General features: G+C 43.6%; 3 protein-coding genes across 9 annotated transcripts in view; all 3 read right to left on the bottom strand.

Annotated features, from left to right (window-relative positions):
- The window catches only part of GRIA4 (glutamate ionotropic receptor AMPA type subunit 4), a 430,608-nt gene that overhangs the window by 228,657 nt on the left and 185,687 nt on the right, over positions 1-16,264 (bottom strand). The window lies entirely within an intron of this gene.
- LOC308234131 (interferon lambda-3-like) lies at positions 5,587-6,183 on the bottom strand (the record flags this gene model as incomplete). The annotated part of the gene is made up of 1 exon (XM_080641395.1): positions 5,587-6,183. One exon carries the CDS (start codon positions 6,181-6,183, stop codon positions 5,587-5,589), a length of 597 nt encoding a protein of 198 aa, XP_080497521.1.
- On the bottom strand, positions 15,309-16,052 carry LOC308234130 (interferon lambda-3-like). The gene has a single exon (XM_080641394.1). The coding sequence runs from the start codon at positions 15,972-15,974 to the stop codon at positions 15,378-15,380; it is 597 nt and encodes a 198-aa protein (XP_080497520.1). The 5' UTR covers positions 15,975-16,052; the 3' UTR covers positions 15,309-15,377.

Genomic DNA, 16,264 nt, shown 5'->3' with positions numbered 1-16,264 from the left:
ATTGTTTTTGTCTCTAGGGACTAAAACGAATTCCTTTTTTTGTTTTGTTTTTTGTTAATTCTCACCACAGGATATTTCCGCCATTGATGTTTGGAGAAAGTAGAAGGGAGGGGAAAGAGGGAGGGAGGGAGGGAGAGAGGGAGAGGGAGAGAGAGAGAGAGAGAGAGAGAGAGAGAGAGAGAGAAACATCAATGTGAAAGAGATACATCAATTGGTTTCCTCCTGCACGTGCCCCAACTAGAGCCATGAATTGAACCTGCAACCCAGGTATGTGCCCTTGTCCAAGAATCATATTTGTGACCCTTTGGTGTGTGGGGCCACACTCTAACCATTGAGTAACACTGGCCAGGGCTAGGGACTAAAACTAATTCTACTAGAGGCATTAACTTTTACTTTTCATGAACAACTAAATAGTCACCAATATAAAATGAAATTAACCCAGAAATTTTGGGGAAAAAAGGTATGCAATTTGCTTTTCTAGAAAATTCGTTTCTGATAAAAACAAAATGTAGATTCTAACTACCAGAAAAGAAAGGAACTGTAGTAAGTTTGTATGAATAAAGGAGATTGGCAGCTAAGATGTCCTTTTTACAGTAAGAAGAGCATTGTGGGATGGCTTTGCAGGTTGTAATACAGTCCCATAGAAGCTCCAGGGTAACAACATAATGATGAAAGGGGTCACGGCAGGGAGGTGGGGGGGACAGATATCATGTCCAACTAATGTTAACTTTCCAAAGGGTTTGTGGCAAGTGTTAAATTTAGAAAAGATAAATACCAATGAAAGAATTCCTAAAATGTGGCTCCTCTGGTTGGCGGGGGCAGCTACTTGTGCGGCTACTGCTCCTCAGATGGGGCGGGCTACACAATGGAATACTACGCTGCTGTAAAAAGGAAAGAACTCCTACCATTGCAACAGCATGGATGGAACTGGAGAGCTTTCTGCTAAGTGAAATAAGCCAGTCAGAGAAAGATAAAGATCACATAATCTCACTCTTTTGTGGAATATAATGAACAACATTTACTGATGATCAAAAATAGATCCAGAGACAGATAAGCATCAATCAGACCGTCAAACCTCAGAGGGAAGGCAGGGGAGGGTGGGGCTAAGATCAACCAAAGGACTTGTATGCATGCATATAAGCATAACCAATGAACACAGATACCAGGGGGGTGAGGGCATGAGTGGGAGGGTGGGGGAGAGGAGGGAAAGGGGAGTAAGGACACATATGTAATACCTATGTAATACCTTAATCAATAAAGAAAAGAAAAAAAAATCCTAAAATGAAATCAGTACAAAGATCAGCAGTTGTTAGCAATTTGAATATTAATTGAACATTGAAACTGATTGAAAAACAAAATTATTTTCTTGTCCTTTTATTATTTTAACTTGAGTAAAACTGAATGGCTACAGGTGCCATGAATTAGATAATGCTGACATAAATTAGAGGTTAAACTTTCAGTTGCTATATGTAGTTGTGAAAAATAAAGGTGTGACAAAGCAGTATCCTGTTTATCTTTTGTCATTTGACACTGTTCAAATCTGTAGAAATAGGATGCTTAAGTTTTTGGAAGGCCTGCAATAAATGCTAGTGTTTTGAGCATACTAAGCTCCTGCAGACTAAAGTGTATACTTTTCCATTATTGAATATGATTATACTTATTTTTCTCTTTACTTCATCCTATAAAACTTTAGTAGGAATTAACACATTTATTTGGAAATAATATCAAAAAAAGACATTACTCCTAGTGAGGCTTTCAACTTACAACAATAACAATTTTTGCCTTCAATTTATATTACATTAATCTCGAAATATTTATAGTTTTGTCCTTTTTTGTATAAAATGCCTAAAAATGAAATAAGATTCAAATATCTGTATGTGACACATTGTGAGCTAAATTTATTTTATAGTAGAGTGGAGAACCAATGAATTGGTCTTCATGACTGTAGATCTTATTGACAGAAATAGATACTGTAGAGTTTGTGATGTGAATAATATCCCCACCCTACAAAATAGAAGTTATAAATAACCCATTTATTAGATTATCAGATACCTTAGGTTCCTGGAATATTTCATGTTTCTGTTATTCAAATCTATTGCTTTTCTTCAAACAACAGAGCCTCTGTCACACATCAATTATAAAGATATTCTATGAACTTGGGCTTTTTTTCCCTGTTCCTGGTAGGTAGTAAAGTGCATATTTCCAATAATGAAATTGTGGAAAATAAAAGCTGAAAGGCTTTTAAAGCAAAGGGGACAACTACACACAAGAAGACCCTGTAACAGGGCAGATGAGAGGCGCTCATCTCTTTGAGAACTAGCCAGTGCTCTCGAATGCCATTTTTTGAATACTTTTACTCTTCTAAACAATTCCTTGAGTCAGTTGATGACCCATCGAAAGCAGACATCCTAAAGCTTTCAAAAAAGTGATATTGAATTGAAAGGGGTAATCCATAAATGGGAGCTATTGTATATAAATGTGAATATTAATCTTCTATGAAAAGCTTACTATGATCATATAAATGCAGTATGAGCTGTAATCTATATACACTGCAACACTGATGGGATTTTTATGTTTGATTGATATTCTTACATATCTTTCTTTTTCTTAGTGTTTTAAAGGTTTTACTGATATTCACTTAATAAAACTGTAAAGTCATGTGTCAAACATTTGCATACCTTTGTTGTTAGGAATTTTGGCGTCGCACAGAGTGATTTTCTTTCCCAGGAATTGATGTTGAAATAATGGTAGGTAAGAACAAACAGAAGGCTTTTAAAGCCACGAGTGACAACTCCACAAGGAGAGCTCTGTCTCTAGTTGTTTGGACTAGGGGAATTCCTCACTAAATCTGGGCCCCCATTGAATTCTATTTTCTAGAAATTTTGAATGAAAACTAAGAGAACCCAACTTTTTTCCCTCTGGCTTAGTCTGTGGAGCACCTGTCTTTGATTTACCTTTGAAATCAGAGGAACTATGTTTAAAAACATGAATGAAGCAGACGAGCATCCAACACGGCTTGGTGGGTTTCAGTTTCTGATGCCTTTCCCTTCCTAAATCCTCTCTGTATTCTGCTCATTGGGACCTATAAACACCTTTTATGCTAACTGCAGTAGTTTTCCGTTTCTTTCTAGTGAAGAGTTAGAAAAACGAAGACATTTGGAATCATGTACATCCATTCTCTGTTTGATGAAAATGATTGAAATGAATTGCTGCCGCTTTAATATATAGAATGGGCTCTCAAGCCTTAAAATTTCCAGGCCCTCCCTCTCTCATGTCTCAATAAACTTAGGCTTCATCCCAATGGTATTGGAATCATGAAATTTTTTTTAAAAAATGTATTCTTTGAATAATATGTTATTTTGGGCTCCATGCTCAGTGTTGACTAGCACTAAGGCCTTCAAGTGTTTTGCCTGGGTGAGACAGGGTACCATGGGGATGCAGGGCCAAGACAACCCCTTGCTAAACTGTTGGTAGTAGAAAATATTGGTATAGATATGTCCAAAATACAATTTGAGATTAAAGACACTTTGTAGGAGAAGGGGCAGTAATTATTGTTTTAAACCAGTGGTGCTCCATATTACCTCTTTGCATGACCCCAAGCATTTAAGTGATGTCTATTCACAAGTATTTTGTCAGAATGGAGGTTCACATCTGGCTGTCTACCATGGTGGAGAAAGGATGGCATGTTGAATGCAGGAGCCAGGAAATTCTCAAGGTTCTGGGTTTTTTCATATATATATATATATATATATATATATATATATATATATATATATAATCTCCTATCTAATAAAATGGTAATATGCAAATTAACCATCACTCCATCACAAAGATGGTGGCGCCCATAGCGACAAGATGGCAGTGGCCAGTGCTCTCAGCCCCACCGGAGTACCCCAGTCCTGGGGCAGGGGCAGCCGCTGAGAGCGGGCAGCATAAGTGGCCTGGCAGAATACTTGCTTTGTCACCATTGCGACAAGGCAAGCATTCCGCACCCAACCATGGATGGGCCTCTGGCACCGCCAGGGCACTGATGGGTCTCTGGGCTGCGGAGAGCCTCTGGACAGTGAGCGCAGAGTGGCCAGGCTCCACAGAGAGCTACTGGTGCACGGATTCATGTGCAGGGATACAGGTATATATATGTGTGTGTGTGTGTGTGTGTGTGTGTGTATATATATGTGTGTATGTGTGTGTGTGTGTATATATATATATATATATATGTATATATATATATATATATATAATGATTTCAGAGAGGAAAGGAGAGGAAGAGAGAGATAGAAACACCAATGATGAGAGAGAATCATTGATTGGCTGCCTCCTGCACACCTCCTACTGGGGGTGGAGCTCGCAACCCGAGCATGTGCCCTTTGACCAGACTCAAACCCAGGGCCCTTCAATCTGCAGGCTGATGCTCTATCCACTGAGCCAAACCAGCTAGGGCAAGGTTCTAGGTTTCTTAAAAAATCATTTAGACTTTCCAAACAAAGGATATTTTATGTAGCCATCTGATACCAGAGAGAGTCTAGTTGACATCTGAGGTGTATATGTTGGTGAGCATCACTATGTGCCTGGCATTTTGCGAAACAGTTTACATGAATTATCTCACTGAATTTCCATAAAATCCTTCTGAGGTTTGTGGTAGACCTCAAATTCAGATATACACTATCTGGTTTAAACTCTCTCTTTACCATCTATCAGTTATCTACTCATATATATGTATATACACATACACATACTAGTATATACATACATACATACATACATATATACATATATACATATATACACATCCTATATAATAAAAGCCTAATATGCAAATTGTCCCCTTGGGTGGTCATTCAACCTGGATTTAGACTGCTTGCTATGACGTGTAACGACCACCAGGGGGCAGCGTGAAACATGGTGGGTGTTGGCAACACGGTGCTAGCAGCGGGCAGCATTGGAGACACAGCCAGCCCCAATGGGCCATGATGAGAGTGGGATCATGGTGGGATGGTGGAGCAGGTGAGAGGGCAGTGCCTGGCCAAGGTGGGTCGAGCAGGGGGCCTGATTGCCCTGCCTATAACCCCACAGACGGTGACCAGCCTGGCTCTCAGGCACTGAGGGAGCTGGGTGGAGGACCTGGCCCTGATTGATCACCCCACAAGCGGGATGTTGGAGCAGGTAAGGGGGTGGCGCCAGGCCATGGCAGGGTGCCAGGAGGGGCTGCAGGGTTTCGAGGCTTTGAGCATGCGCTGGGGTCCAATCCCCGCAGGCCACCCTGAGAAACCCCTCCCATGCACGAATTTATGCACAAGCCTTCTAGTATACATATATACATACACGTATATCACAAGAATATACTGGATTTCCAATTTATTTTTCTTTATTAATGCTGAGACAAGTTGATAAATTCTATTTTTTTCTTGTACCCATTGTTTATTTGCAAAATTTTTACAAAAAGTAGAAAAATAAATATTTTGTTGGGTCTGAGTTTGACAATTCACACAAATATATAAATAGTGGTTGGGTGTCAATAAATTAAAAAAGGGGGCAAGCATAAATAAAATCCGAGATGCTGGGACAGGTTGCCAGCAGGTCTCAGGGTCAGGCACACAGGTCTCCAGCGGCCACACATTTCAGGTCACGGGTGAGGAGGCGGAAGAGGTTGAATGTGACAGAGGCTTCAAGGCAGTCCTGGGATTCCTTTTTCCCAGCGTCCCGAAGGCGATGCAGCCACTGGCGGAGGTGGCCCCGGGGCCTGGGGCCTGCTGTGGCCTGAGCTGGGACACAGGCCTGAAGCTTGGAGTGGATGTGGTGCAGCGTGTGAAAGGGCTGGTCCAGGATGTCCCCCAGGGTCGAGTTATTCAAGGTCCCCAGGACCTTCAGTGTCAGGGCCAGCTCAGCCTCCAAGGCCACAGGGCGCTCCCACACCTGCAGCTGCCTCAGGTCCCGGGTCCTGGGGAGTGGGCGGGAGCTGCAGCTCCAGTTCTTGAGCAGGAGTGACTCTTCCAGGGCGTCCTTGGCCCTCTTGAAGGCCTTCATCTCTTGTGGGGACAGAGACTTGAACTGGCCCATGTGGCAGCCCCTTGCACCCAGGTGGGTCCTGGGGGGCGTAGGGGCAGGAACTGCTCCTGTCCAGGTCAGCACCATGGCCATCAGCATCAGCACCAGCGTGCACCACACAACCAAGTCCGGCTTCATCCTGGTCTCTGGTGTCTGAAGTCTGGTCTCTTTCAGCAGATGGGGATCCAAGTATCCACGCAGAGGCTGTCACCTGGGTCTCACCCAGCCTTGTTTGGTGTCTCTGGTCTCAGTCTCCTCTTCTGGGTCTCAGCCTGCTGCTCTGTCTGTATCTCTGAACTTGCAGCTCTGCTATGATACAATTCCACACTGGGCTCCATGGTGCAGCTTTTAGCCTGGACAGAGGGGCAATCCCAGCTGATGTAGGAAAAGTGAAAACACACCTGCCACTAGGGGAGGCCCCAGGCTGGGGAAGGCCAGCCTGTGCAGGGCAGGACCTTGAGCCAGTTGAGCAGCTAAAGTGAAAGAGGAAGTGATACAGACTCAGATTCACCTACAGAAGGTGAGGTCATAAAAGGAATCTCAGCATAAGGGCAGCCTCAGCCCCACAAAGAGGGGTCAGTGTGCCCTGCTGGTAGGGGACCTAGAGACCTGCCTTTCTGTGGGATACCCCAGTGCAGGGAGAGGAGGAGAAAGGCACCTCTAGGGGGGTTGCCACAAAGATCCTGGGACTTCATGAGGGAGGCTGTCAGGGGAGGGGAGAAGAGGAAGGGAGAAGGCTGCTGGGGGTGGGAGAGAGTCAGAAAGGCAAAGCAGCCTGGAATGAAGAGAGGAGACCAGCTCCTCCTCCCTTCCCCACTCAGCACTGAGAGAAAAAGAAGGGGAGGAGGGCACCTTGACAAACATCTTTAAATGTCCAGATGCAGCAGACCCAGGGATGGGAGGCACTGCTGGGAATTGAGGTGTGGCCCAGGACTTCAAGGGATCCTGCTCAGTGTGTGACAAATGCTTTCATTCATTCATCAAGTATAACTCAGCCCTCACTTTGCATTAGACACTGCTCAAGGTGCCAAGAATAGCATTGAAAACAGATCCCATTAAACAAAACTTGTTAGACCTGTTTTTTTTTTTTTTTTTTTTTTATTGATTTCAGAGAGGAAGGGAATGGGAGAGAGAGAAACATCAATGATGAGAGAGAATCATTGATTGCCTGACTCCTGCATGCCCCCTAATAGGTATCCAGGTTGCAACCTGGGCATGTGTCCTTGACCAAAATTGAACCCGGGACCCTTCAGTCTGCAGACCGACACTCTATCTAATGAGCCAAACCCACTAGGACAGAACTTTTTTTTAAAAAAAAACATTTTTTTTTGAGTTATTTAAAAATAATCTTTATTGTTGAGAGTATAATTGATGTCCCCCTTCCCCCCACCCCCCGCATCTGTAACTCTCTCTCTACCCAGTCCCTGATTAATTTGTGAGATTAATTAGTAAATATCTAGAGTGAAGTTGAGGTAATGAAGCATAGGCCAGATGATTTTCCCTGTGGAGCAGAAGTCTAGTCTATGCAGGTCAAGGATTATGGATACAGGAACTGATAAAAGAACTCAGACCCAAATACACTTCTTGTTACCTGATTATAGCAGGTCTTCAGGTCACCAATGGGGTCAATTTGCAAGCTTTCACCTATCATTTGGAAATCACAATGAATTTCCTACGTATCTTCTGCTTCATATTTATTTTACAACTAGGGGCCCAGTGCATGAAATTCGTGCACGGGTAGGGTCCCTAGAAGGTGCCAGCTGCCTGCGGGGGCCTTCATTCCCTGACTGCTGGCTGCTGGCTGCTGGCCAGGGCCAGGGCCTTCTTTTGTTCCACGCCGCCCCCTGGTGGTCAGCTCACCTCATAGCGAGCTGTTGAACTTCCGGTCGGTTGAACTTCCGAGGGGACACTTTGCATATTAGGCTTTTCTATATATAGAGTAACAAGAGTGTACTCTCTCCTCTTTAAGCAAAATTCCTTTAAAAGCCTCCTATCCTTTTGTTAAGTATAGAATAAACAAATCTACGGGGAAGAAATAAATGCCTCCCTTTTTGTAGGGTAGGGGGATATTCTTTTTATCATCATTCTTTCTAGGTTACCTGGATATCCTTTGCCTTTGAGTTCACTAGAACTTTAAAGTAAGCAGGAGTTACACTGTGTATTATTGCTCATCTGATTCTCGTGGGGATTATAAGTGATTTTTAAATGAACATTGAGTAAAGGTGAAAGGATTAAGCAAAAAAAAAGAGAGAAAATAAAATAAAAGGCAATCTCATTGACAGACAAAAAGATAAATAAAAGAAATATGAGTTGAATTAAACCTAGCTATGAAGGGAAATAATATCAATGAAAAATATAATTGTTTTTGTCTCTAGGGACTAAAATGAATTTTTTTTTTTTTTTGGTTTTGTTTTGTTTTTTGTTAATACTCCCAAGAAGACATTTTCCCCATTGATGTTTAGAGAAAGTGGAAGGGAGGGAAGGGAGGGAGGAAAGGAGGGAGAGAGAGAGAGAGAGAGAGAGAGAGAGAGAGAGAGAGAGAGAGAGAGAAACATCAATGTGATAGAGATACATCCATTGGTTTCCTCCTGCACATACCCCAACTTGGGCCATGGATTGAATCTGCAACCCAGGTATGTGCCCTTGTCCAAGAATCGATTTGTGACCCTTAGGTGTGTGGGGCCACACTCTAACCATTAAGTAACACTGGCCTGGGCTAGAGACTAAACTAATTCTACATAGAGGCATTAACTTTTACTTTACATGAACAACTAAATAGTCACCAATATAAAATGAAATTAACCCTGAAATTTGGAAAAAAAGACAAAGGTATGCAATTTGCTTTTCTAGAAAATTCATTTCTGATAAAAACAAAATGTAGACTCTAACTACTGGAAAAGAAAGAAACTGTAGTAAGTTTGTATGAATAAATACCATAGCAGAACCAGGAGATCGGCAGCTAAGATGTCCTTTTTACAGTAAGAGTATCATTGTGGGATGGCTTTGCAGGTTTTAACCCGGCCCCGCAGAAGTTCCAGGGAAACAACATAATGATGAAAGTGGCCACGGGGGTGTGTCCTGGGGATCAAGCCTAAACCAGAAGTAGGACATCCCTCTCACAAACCTGGACTGCTGGCTCCTAACTGCTCACCTGCCTGCCTGCCTGATCACCCCTAACTGCCCCCCCTGCCAACCAGGTCGCCCCTAACTGCCCCCCCCCTGCCAACCAGGTTGCCCCTAACTGTCCCCCCCTCTTGGCCTGGTTGCCTCCAACTGCCCCCCCACTGGTCTGGTCAGCCCTCACTGCCCCCTGCCCCGCCACCCTGGTCGCCCCTTACTGCTCCCCCTGCTGGCCTGGTTGCCCCACACAGTCTGCTGTTTGATCATTACTGTTACTATGACAGCGTCCCAGACAATTTGCATATTCCTGTATTGTTAGTATAGATTCTATGAGTTCGGGCTTTCTTTCCCTGTTCCTGGTAGGTAGTAAAGTGCATATTTCCAATAATAAAACTGTGGATAATAAAAGATGAAAGGCTTTTAAAGCAAAGGGGACAACTATACATGGGGAGACCCTGTAACAGGCCAGATGAGAGGCACTCATCTCTCTGAGAACTAGCCAGTGCTCTCGAATGCCATTATTCGAATACTTTTACTCATCTAAGCAATTCCTTGTGTCAGTTGATGACCCATCGGAAGCAGACATTCTATAGCTTTCAAAAAAGTGCTATTGAATTGAAAGGCATAATCCATAAATGGGAGCTATTGCATATAAATGTGAATATTATTCTTCTATGGAAAGCTTACTATGATCCTATACCAGTTAATAATGCGGATTTTGTGATCAAAGAAAACACGATAATTTCAAGAGAAATATCAAAAGTGCTTTATTCAAGGTAAAGTCCATCGCTAACTACACAGTTCCCCCATCTTTCAGGTAATTTGTGGATATCATCCCAATAGAACTTTTCTTGTTTGAGGCAAACCATTCAGAGACCCAATTTTCCACTTCTTCATATGTTTTGAAGTGCTATGCAGAAAGTGTGTGTGCCATCGATCAAAACAAGTGGTAATCTGAAGGAGCATGGTCTGGTGAATACAGCAGGTGGCTTAATACTTGCCAGGCAAGATCTTTTAATGTGTCTTTGACTGGTTTTGAAGTGTGTGATGGTGCGTCATCATGAAGCAAAATTACTTTGCTGTGTCTTCGGTCCCATTCTGGTCGTTTCACAATCAAAGTGTGGCTCAAAAACCTGGTTTTAGAAGCTCATAATTCACCACACCTTCCTGATCCTACCAAACGCAGAGAACTGTCTTCTTTCTGAAGTGATTGGCCTTGCAGTCTATGTTGATGGTTGACCTGGATCAACCCATGATTTTGTGCGTTTGAGATTCTCAAAATAAAACCACTTTTCATCACCAGTCACAATTCGATGCAAAAAAGACTTTCTTTCGTGCAGTTGTAGCAACATTTTACTGATAACTTTTCAGGTTTCCATTTGTCTTTCGTTCAGTTGATGTGGCACCTATTTTCCTTCCTTTAAAATCTTTCCCATTGCTTGTAAACAATTGGAAATTGTTTGCTGAGCAACGTTTAATCTTTCTGCAAGTTGCTTTTGAATTTGACACACATCTTCATCCATTAATGCTGGTAATTGTTGGTCTTCAAACTTTTTCGGTTGACCTGGATGTTCTTTGTCTTTCACATTGAAATAATCACTTTTAAAGCATTTAAACCAGCTTTCACAAGTATCTTGAGATGGAGCATGTTCACTATAAGCTTCCTGAGTATACGATAACTTTCAGCAGCACTTTTCTTCAAAATAAAGTAATGAATTAAAACTTCCCTCAAATGTTCTTTTTCTGGCACCAAATTTGACATTTTGAAGTGTAAAAATATCTATGATGTTAACACCTTCAGAAAATTTGACATATGAAGTTTTGAAGCTTGATTTCAATACAACAAAATAGCGTGCATATCAAACTGCATATATATCAACATATGTGTAACTCCATCTATTGAAAAAAAATGTGCATTATTTACTGGTACACCTGTAATGCAGTATAAACTGTAATTTCTATACATTGTAACACTGATGGGATTTTTATGTTTGATTGATATTCTTACATATCTTTCTTTTTCTTAGTGTTTTAAAGGTTTTACTGATATTCACTTAATAAAACTGTAAAGTCATGTGTCAAACATTTGCATACCTTTGTCATTAGGAATTTTGGTGTCGCACACAGTGATTTTCTTTCCCAGGAATTGATGTTGAAATAATGGTAGGTAAGAACAAACAGAAGGCTTTTAAAGCCACGAGTGACAACTCCACAAGGAGAGCTCTGTCTCTAGTTGTTTGGACTAGGGGAATTCCTTACCAAATCTGGGCCCCCATTGAATTCTATTGAATATTGAATATATTGAATTCTAGAAATTTTGAATGAAAACTAAGTGGACCCAACTTATTTCCCTCTGGCTTAGTCTGTGGAGCACCTGTCATTTAAAAAAAATATATATTTTATTGAATTTTTACAGAGAGGAAGGGAGAGGGATAGAGAGTCAGAAACATCAATGGGAGAGAAACATTGATCAGCTGCCTCCTGCACACCTTCTACTTGGGGATGTGCCTGCAACCAAGGTACATGCCCTTGACCGGAATCGAACCTGGGACCTTTCAGTCCGCAGGCCGACGCTCTATCCACTGAGCAAAAACAGCTAGGGCTGGAGCAACTATCTTTGACTTGCCTTTGAAATTGGAGAAACTATATTTAAAAACATGAATGAAGCAGACGAGCATCGAACCTGGACTGGTGGATTTCAGTTCCTGATCCCTTTCCCTTCCTAAATCCTCTCTGTATTCTGCTCCTTGGGACCTATAAACACCTTTTTATGCTAACTGCAGTAGTTTTCTGTTACTTTCTAGTGAAGAGGTAGAAAAACGAAGACTTTTGAAATCATGTACATCAATTTTCCCTTTGATTAAAACAATTGAAATGAATTGCTGCCACTGTAATATATAGAATGGGCTCTCAAGCCTTAAATTTTCCCTCTCTCATGTCTCCACAAACTTAGGCTTCATCACAATGGTATTTGAATGATAAAATTTTTTAAAAAAATTTATTCTTTGCATAATGTGCTATTTTGGGCTCCATTAAAACAACTTTGAAGATATTTTTGTATAGTCACTGATTAAAAATTATATCACATAAATATAGCTTTTCTTTATATAAAATATGAGAATATAAGGCAAGATATACACATATTAAATAGAATGTTTCACCTTCATGGGGAGTGAAACACTCTAGTCTTCATTTGTTGCAATAATTGGGTTATTTCATAGATTATTCCATGTAAGTAAAAACTTCCAACTAATTGAAGCATATAACTAAATGGCCATTTAAAAAAACTTGTACTTTGAAAGAATATTTTCTTAAATTTATTATGTACCACCTCTATTTTTTTAAAAATTATTTATTCTCATAATAAAGACAATATATATTCATTGAAGAACAACTGTAAAATAAAGATAAATATAAAGAAAAAAGTTAAAATCACCTATAATTTTAATTCCAAAAGCAAACACTTTTAATGCTGTTAAGGGCATGGTTTTTATGTATAACACTAGAGGCTGGATGAATGAAAATTCATGCACTGGAGAGGGGGTCCCTCAGCCCAGCCTGCCCCCTCTCACAGTCCGTAGCCCTCAGGGGCGGGAGGTGACCTGATGATCAGGGGAAGGTGATGCCCCATCACACCTCTGCTGCTGCCACTGCAGGAAGTGCAAGCCTCGGCTGGCCCTGGTTCCCTGAACCTTGGGCGGCCCTGGCGGCTGGGAGGCTGAGGGGACTGGGGAACTCCGGAGGCAGGACGCAGAGTGCCTGCCGCCCCAGGAGGGCTGGGGTGGCTGGGCACCACCATCTTGTGGCTATGGGTACTGCCATCATGGAGGGCGTGCCAGTCAATTAGCATATTTCCTCCTTATTGGCTGTGGACACTGCCATCTTTGCGACGGCGTGATTGTTAGTTAGCATATTCCCTCTTTATTAGATAGGATTCTGTGTGGTGTGTGTATGTGTATGTGAGTGTATGTGTCTGTGTGTGTTTACATGCTCAGTATTGGCTGGCACTAAGGCCTCCAAGTGTTTTGCCTGGGTGACACAAGGTACCATGAGAATGCAAGGCCAAGACAACCCCTTGCTAAACTGTTGGTAGTAGAAAATATTGGTATAATATGTCCAAAATACGATTTAAGATTAGAGACACTTTGTAGGAGAAGGGGCAGTAATTATTGTTTTAAACCAGTGGTGCTCCACATTACCTCTCTGCATGACCCCAAGAATTTAAGTGATGTCTATTCACAAGTATTTTGTCAGAATGGAGTTTCACACCTGGCTGTCTACCATGGTGGAGAAAGGATGGCATGTTGAATGCAGGAACCAGGGAATTCTCAGGGTTCTGGGTTTTTTTCTTTTTTAAAAAAATATATTTTTAATGATTTCAGAGAGGAAAGGAGAGGAAGAGAGAGATAGAAATAACAATGATGAGAGAGAATCATTGATTGGTTGCCTTCTGCATGCCCCCTGCTGGGGGTCGAGCTTGCAACCCCGGCATGTGCCTTTTGACTGGAATTGAACCAAGGGCCCTTTAATCCACAGGCTGATGCTCTATCCACTGAGCCAAACCAGCCAGGGCAAGGTTCTGGGTTTTTTAAAAAATCATTTAGGCTTTCCAAAACCAAGGACATTTTATGTAGCCATCTGATACCAGAGAGAGTCTAGTTGACATCTGAGGTGTATATGTTGGTGAGCATCACTATGTGCCTGGCATTATGCTAAATAGTTCACATGAATTATCTCACTGAATTTCCGTACAATCCTTCTGAGGTTAGTGGTAGACCACAAATTCAGATATATGTTATCTGGTTTAAAAATATCTCTCTTTACCATTTATCCATTATCTACTCATATATATGGATATACACATATACACATATACATATATACATACTAGTGGCCTGGTGCACAAAATTCGTTCATGGGGCGGGTGTCCCTCAGCCCGGCCTGCATCCTCTCCAATCTGGGATCCCTCAGGGGCAGTTGGACATCCATCTCCTAATCTGGGACTGCTGGCTCCTATCCACTCACCTCCCTGCCTGCCTGATTGCCCCTAACCACTCTGCCTGCCTGCCTGCTCTACCCCAACTACCCACCCCGCTGGCATTCCTGCCCTCACCTGCCACCCCTCGCTGGCCTGATAGCCCCCAAGTGTGACCCCCACCAGTCTGATTGCCCCCAACTGCCCCCCACCGGCCTGCTCGCCCCCACTGACCCCTCCAACATTCCGATCATCCCCAACTGCCTTCCCCTCCTGTCCTGATCGCCCCTAACCACCTGTGCCTCAGCCCCGCCACCATGGCTTTGTCTGGAAGGACATCTGGAATGTATCCTGGTCTAATTAGCATATTACCCCTTTATTAGTATAGATATACATATGTACATATCCTATATAATAAAAGCCAAATATGTAAATTGTCCCTTTGAGTGGTCATTCGACCTGGAGTTCAACCACTTGCTATGATGTGTACTGACCACCAGGGGGCAGCACAAAACATGGTGGGCGTCAGCAACAGGGTGCTGGCAGCGGGCAGCAGTGGAGGCACTGCCGGACCCAATGGGCCCAGATGAGAGCAGGAAAGCGGCGGGATGGTGGAGCAGGTGAAGCGGGTGGTGACAGGCCAATGTGGGTGCGAGCGGGGGCCAGATTGCCCCACTTATCGCCCCACAGATGATGATCATCAGTGGATGGGGTGGGACTGCCGCCCGGCTCCCAGGTGCTGAGGGAGCTGGGTGGGGGACCTGGCCCCGATCGATCTCCCCACAGGTAGGATGGTGGGGTAGGTGACAGGACAGCTCCAGGCCATGGCAGGGTGCCAGGCGGGGCTACGGGGCTGTGAGGCTGGGGCCCACATGCCACCCTGAGGGACCCCACCCATGCACGGATTCATGCATTGGGCCTCTAGTATTCATATATACATATATACATATACATACTTAGTATATATATATACATATATTACAACAATATATTGGATTTCCAATTTATTTTTATTTATTAATGTTGACACAAGTTGATAAATTCTATTTTTTTCTTGTACCTATTGTTTATTTGCAAAATTTTTACAAAAAGTAGAAAAATAAATACTTTGTTGGGTCTGAGTTTGACAATTCACACATAAATATATAAATAGTGGTTGGGTGTCAATAAATTAAAAAAGGGGGCAAGCATAAATAAAATCCGAGATGCTGGGACAGGTTGCCAGCAGGTCTCAGGGTCAGGCACACAGGTCTCCAGCGGCCACACATTTCAGGTCACGGGTGAGGAGGCGGAAGAGGTTGAATGTGACAGAGGCTTCAAGGCAGTCCTGGGATTCCTTTTTCCCGGCGTCCCGAAGGCGATGCAGCCACTGGCGGAGGTGGCCCCGGGGCCTGGGGCCTGCTGTGGCCTGAGCTGGGACACAGGCCTGAAGCTTGGAGTGGATGTGGTGCAGCGTGTGAAGGGGCTGGTCCAGGATGTCCCCCAGGGTCGAGTTATTCAAGGTCCCCAGGACCTTCAGTGTCAGGGCCAGCTCAGCCTCCAAGGCCACAGGGCGCTCCCACACCTGCAGCTGCCTCAGGTCCCGGGTCCTGGGGAGTGGGCGGGAGCTGCAGCTCCAGTTCTTGAGCAGGAGCGACTCTTCCAGGGCGTCCTTGGCCCTCTTGAAGGCCTTCATCTCTTGTGGGGACAGAGACTTGAACTGGCCCATGTGGCAGCCCCTTGCACCCAGGTGGGTCCTGGGGGGCGTAGGGGCAGGAACTGCTCCTGTCCAGGTCAGCACCGTGGCCATCAGCATCAGCACCAGCGTGCACCACACAGCCAAGTCCGGCTTCATCCTGGTCTCTGGTGTCTGATGTCAGGTCTCTGTCAGCAGATGGGGATCCAAGTATCCACGCAGAGGCTGTCACCTGGGTCTCACCCAGCCTTGTTTGGTGTCTCTGGTCTCAGTCTCCTCTTCTGGGTCTCAGCCTGCTGCGCTGTCTGTATCTCTGAACTTGCAGCTCTGCTATGATACAATTCCACACTGGGCTCCATGGTGCAGCTTTTAGCCTGGACAGAGGGGCAATCCCAGCTGATGTAGGAAAAGTGAAAACACACCTGCCACTAGGGGAGGCCCCAGGCTGG

The sequence above is a fragment of the Plecotus auritus genome (assembly GCF_963455305.1).
Source record: "Plecotus auritus genome assembly, chromosome: 9".
Taxonomy (NCBI): domain Eukaryota; kingdom Metazoa; phylum Chordata; class Mammalia; order Chiroptera; family Vespertilionidae; genus Plecotus; species Plecotus auritus.
The sequence above is the reverse complement of the archived record's forward strand: the minus strand, read 5'-3'. Positions and strand labels throughout refer to the sequence as shown.

Bases quoted from the DNA above. Each gene is read 5' to 3' on its own strand.
- LOC308234130 (XM_080641394.1), bottom strand. From the start codon at position 15,974: ATGAAGCCGGACTTGGCTGTGTGGTGCACGCTGGTGCTGATGCTGATG.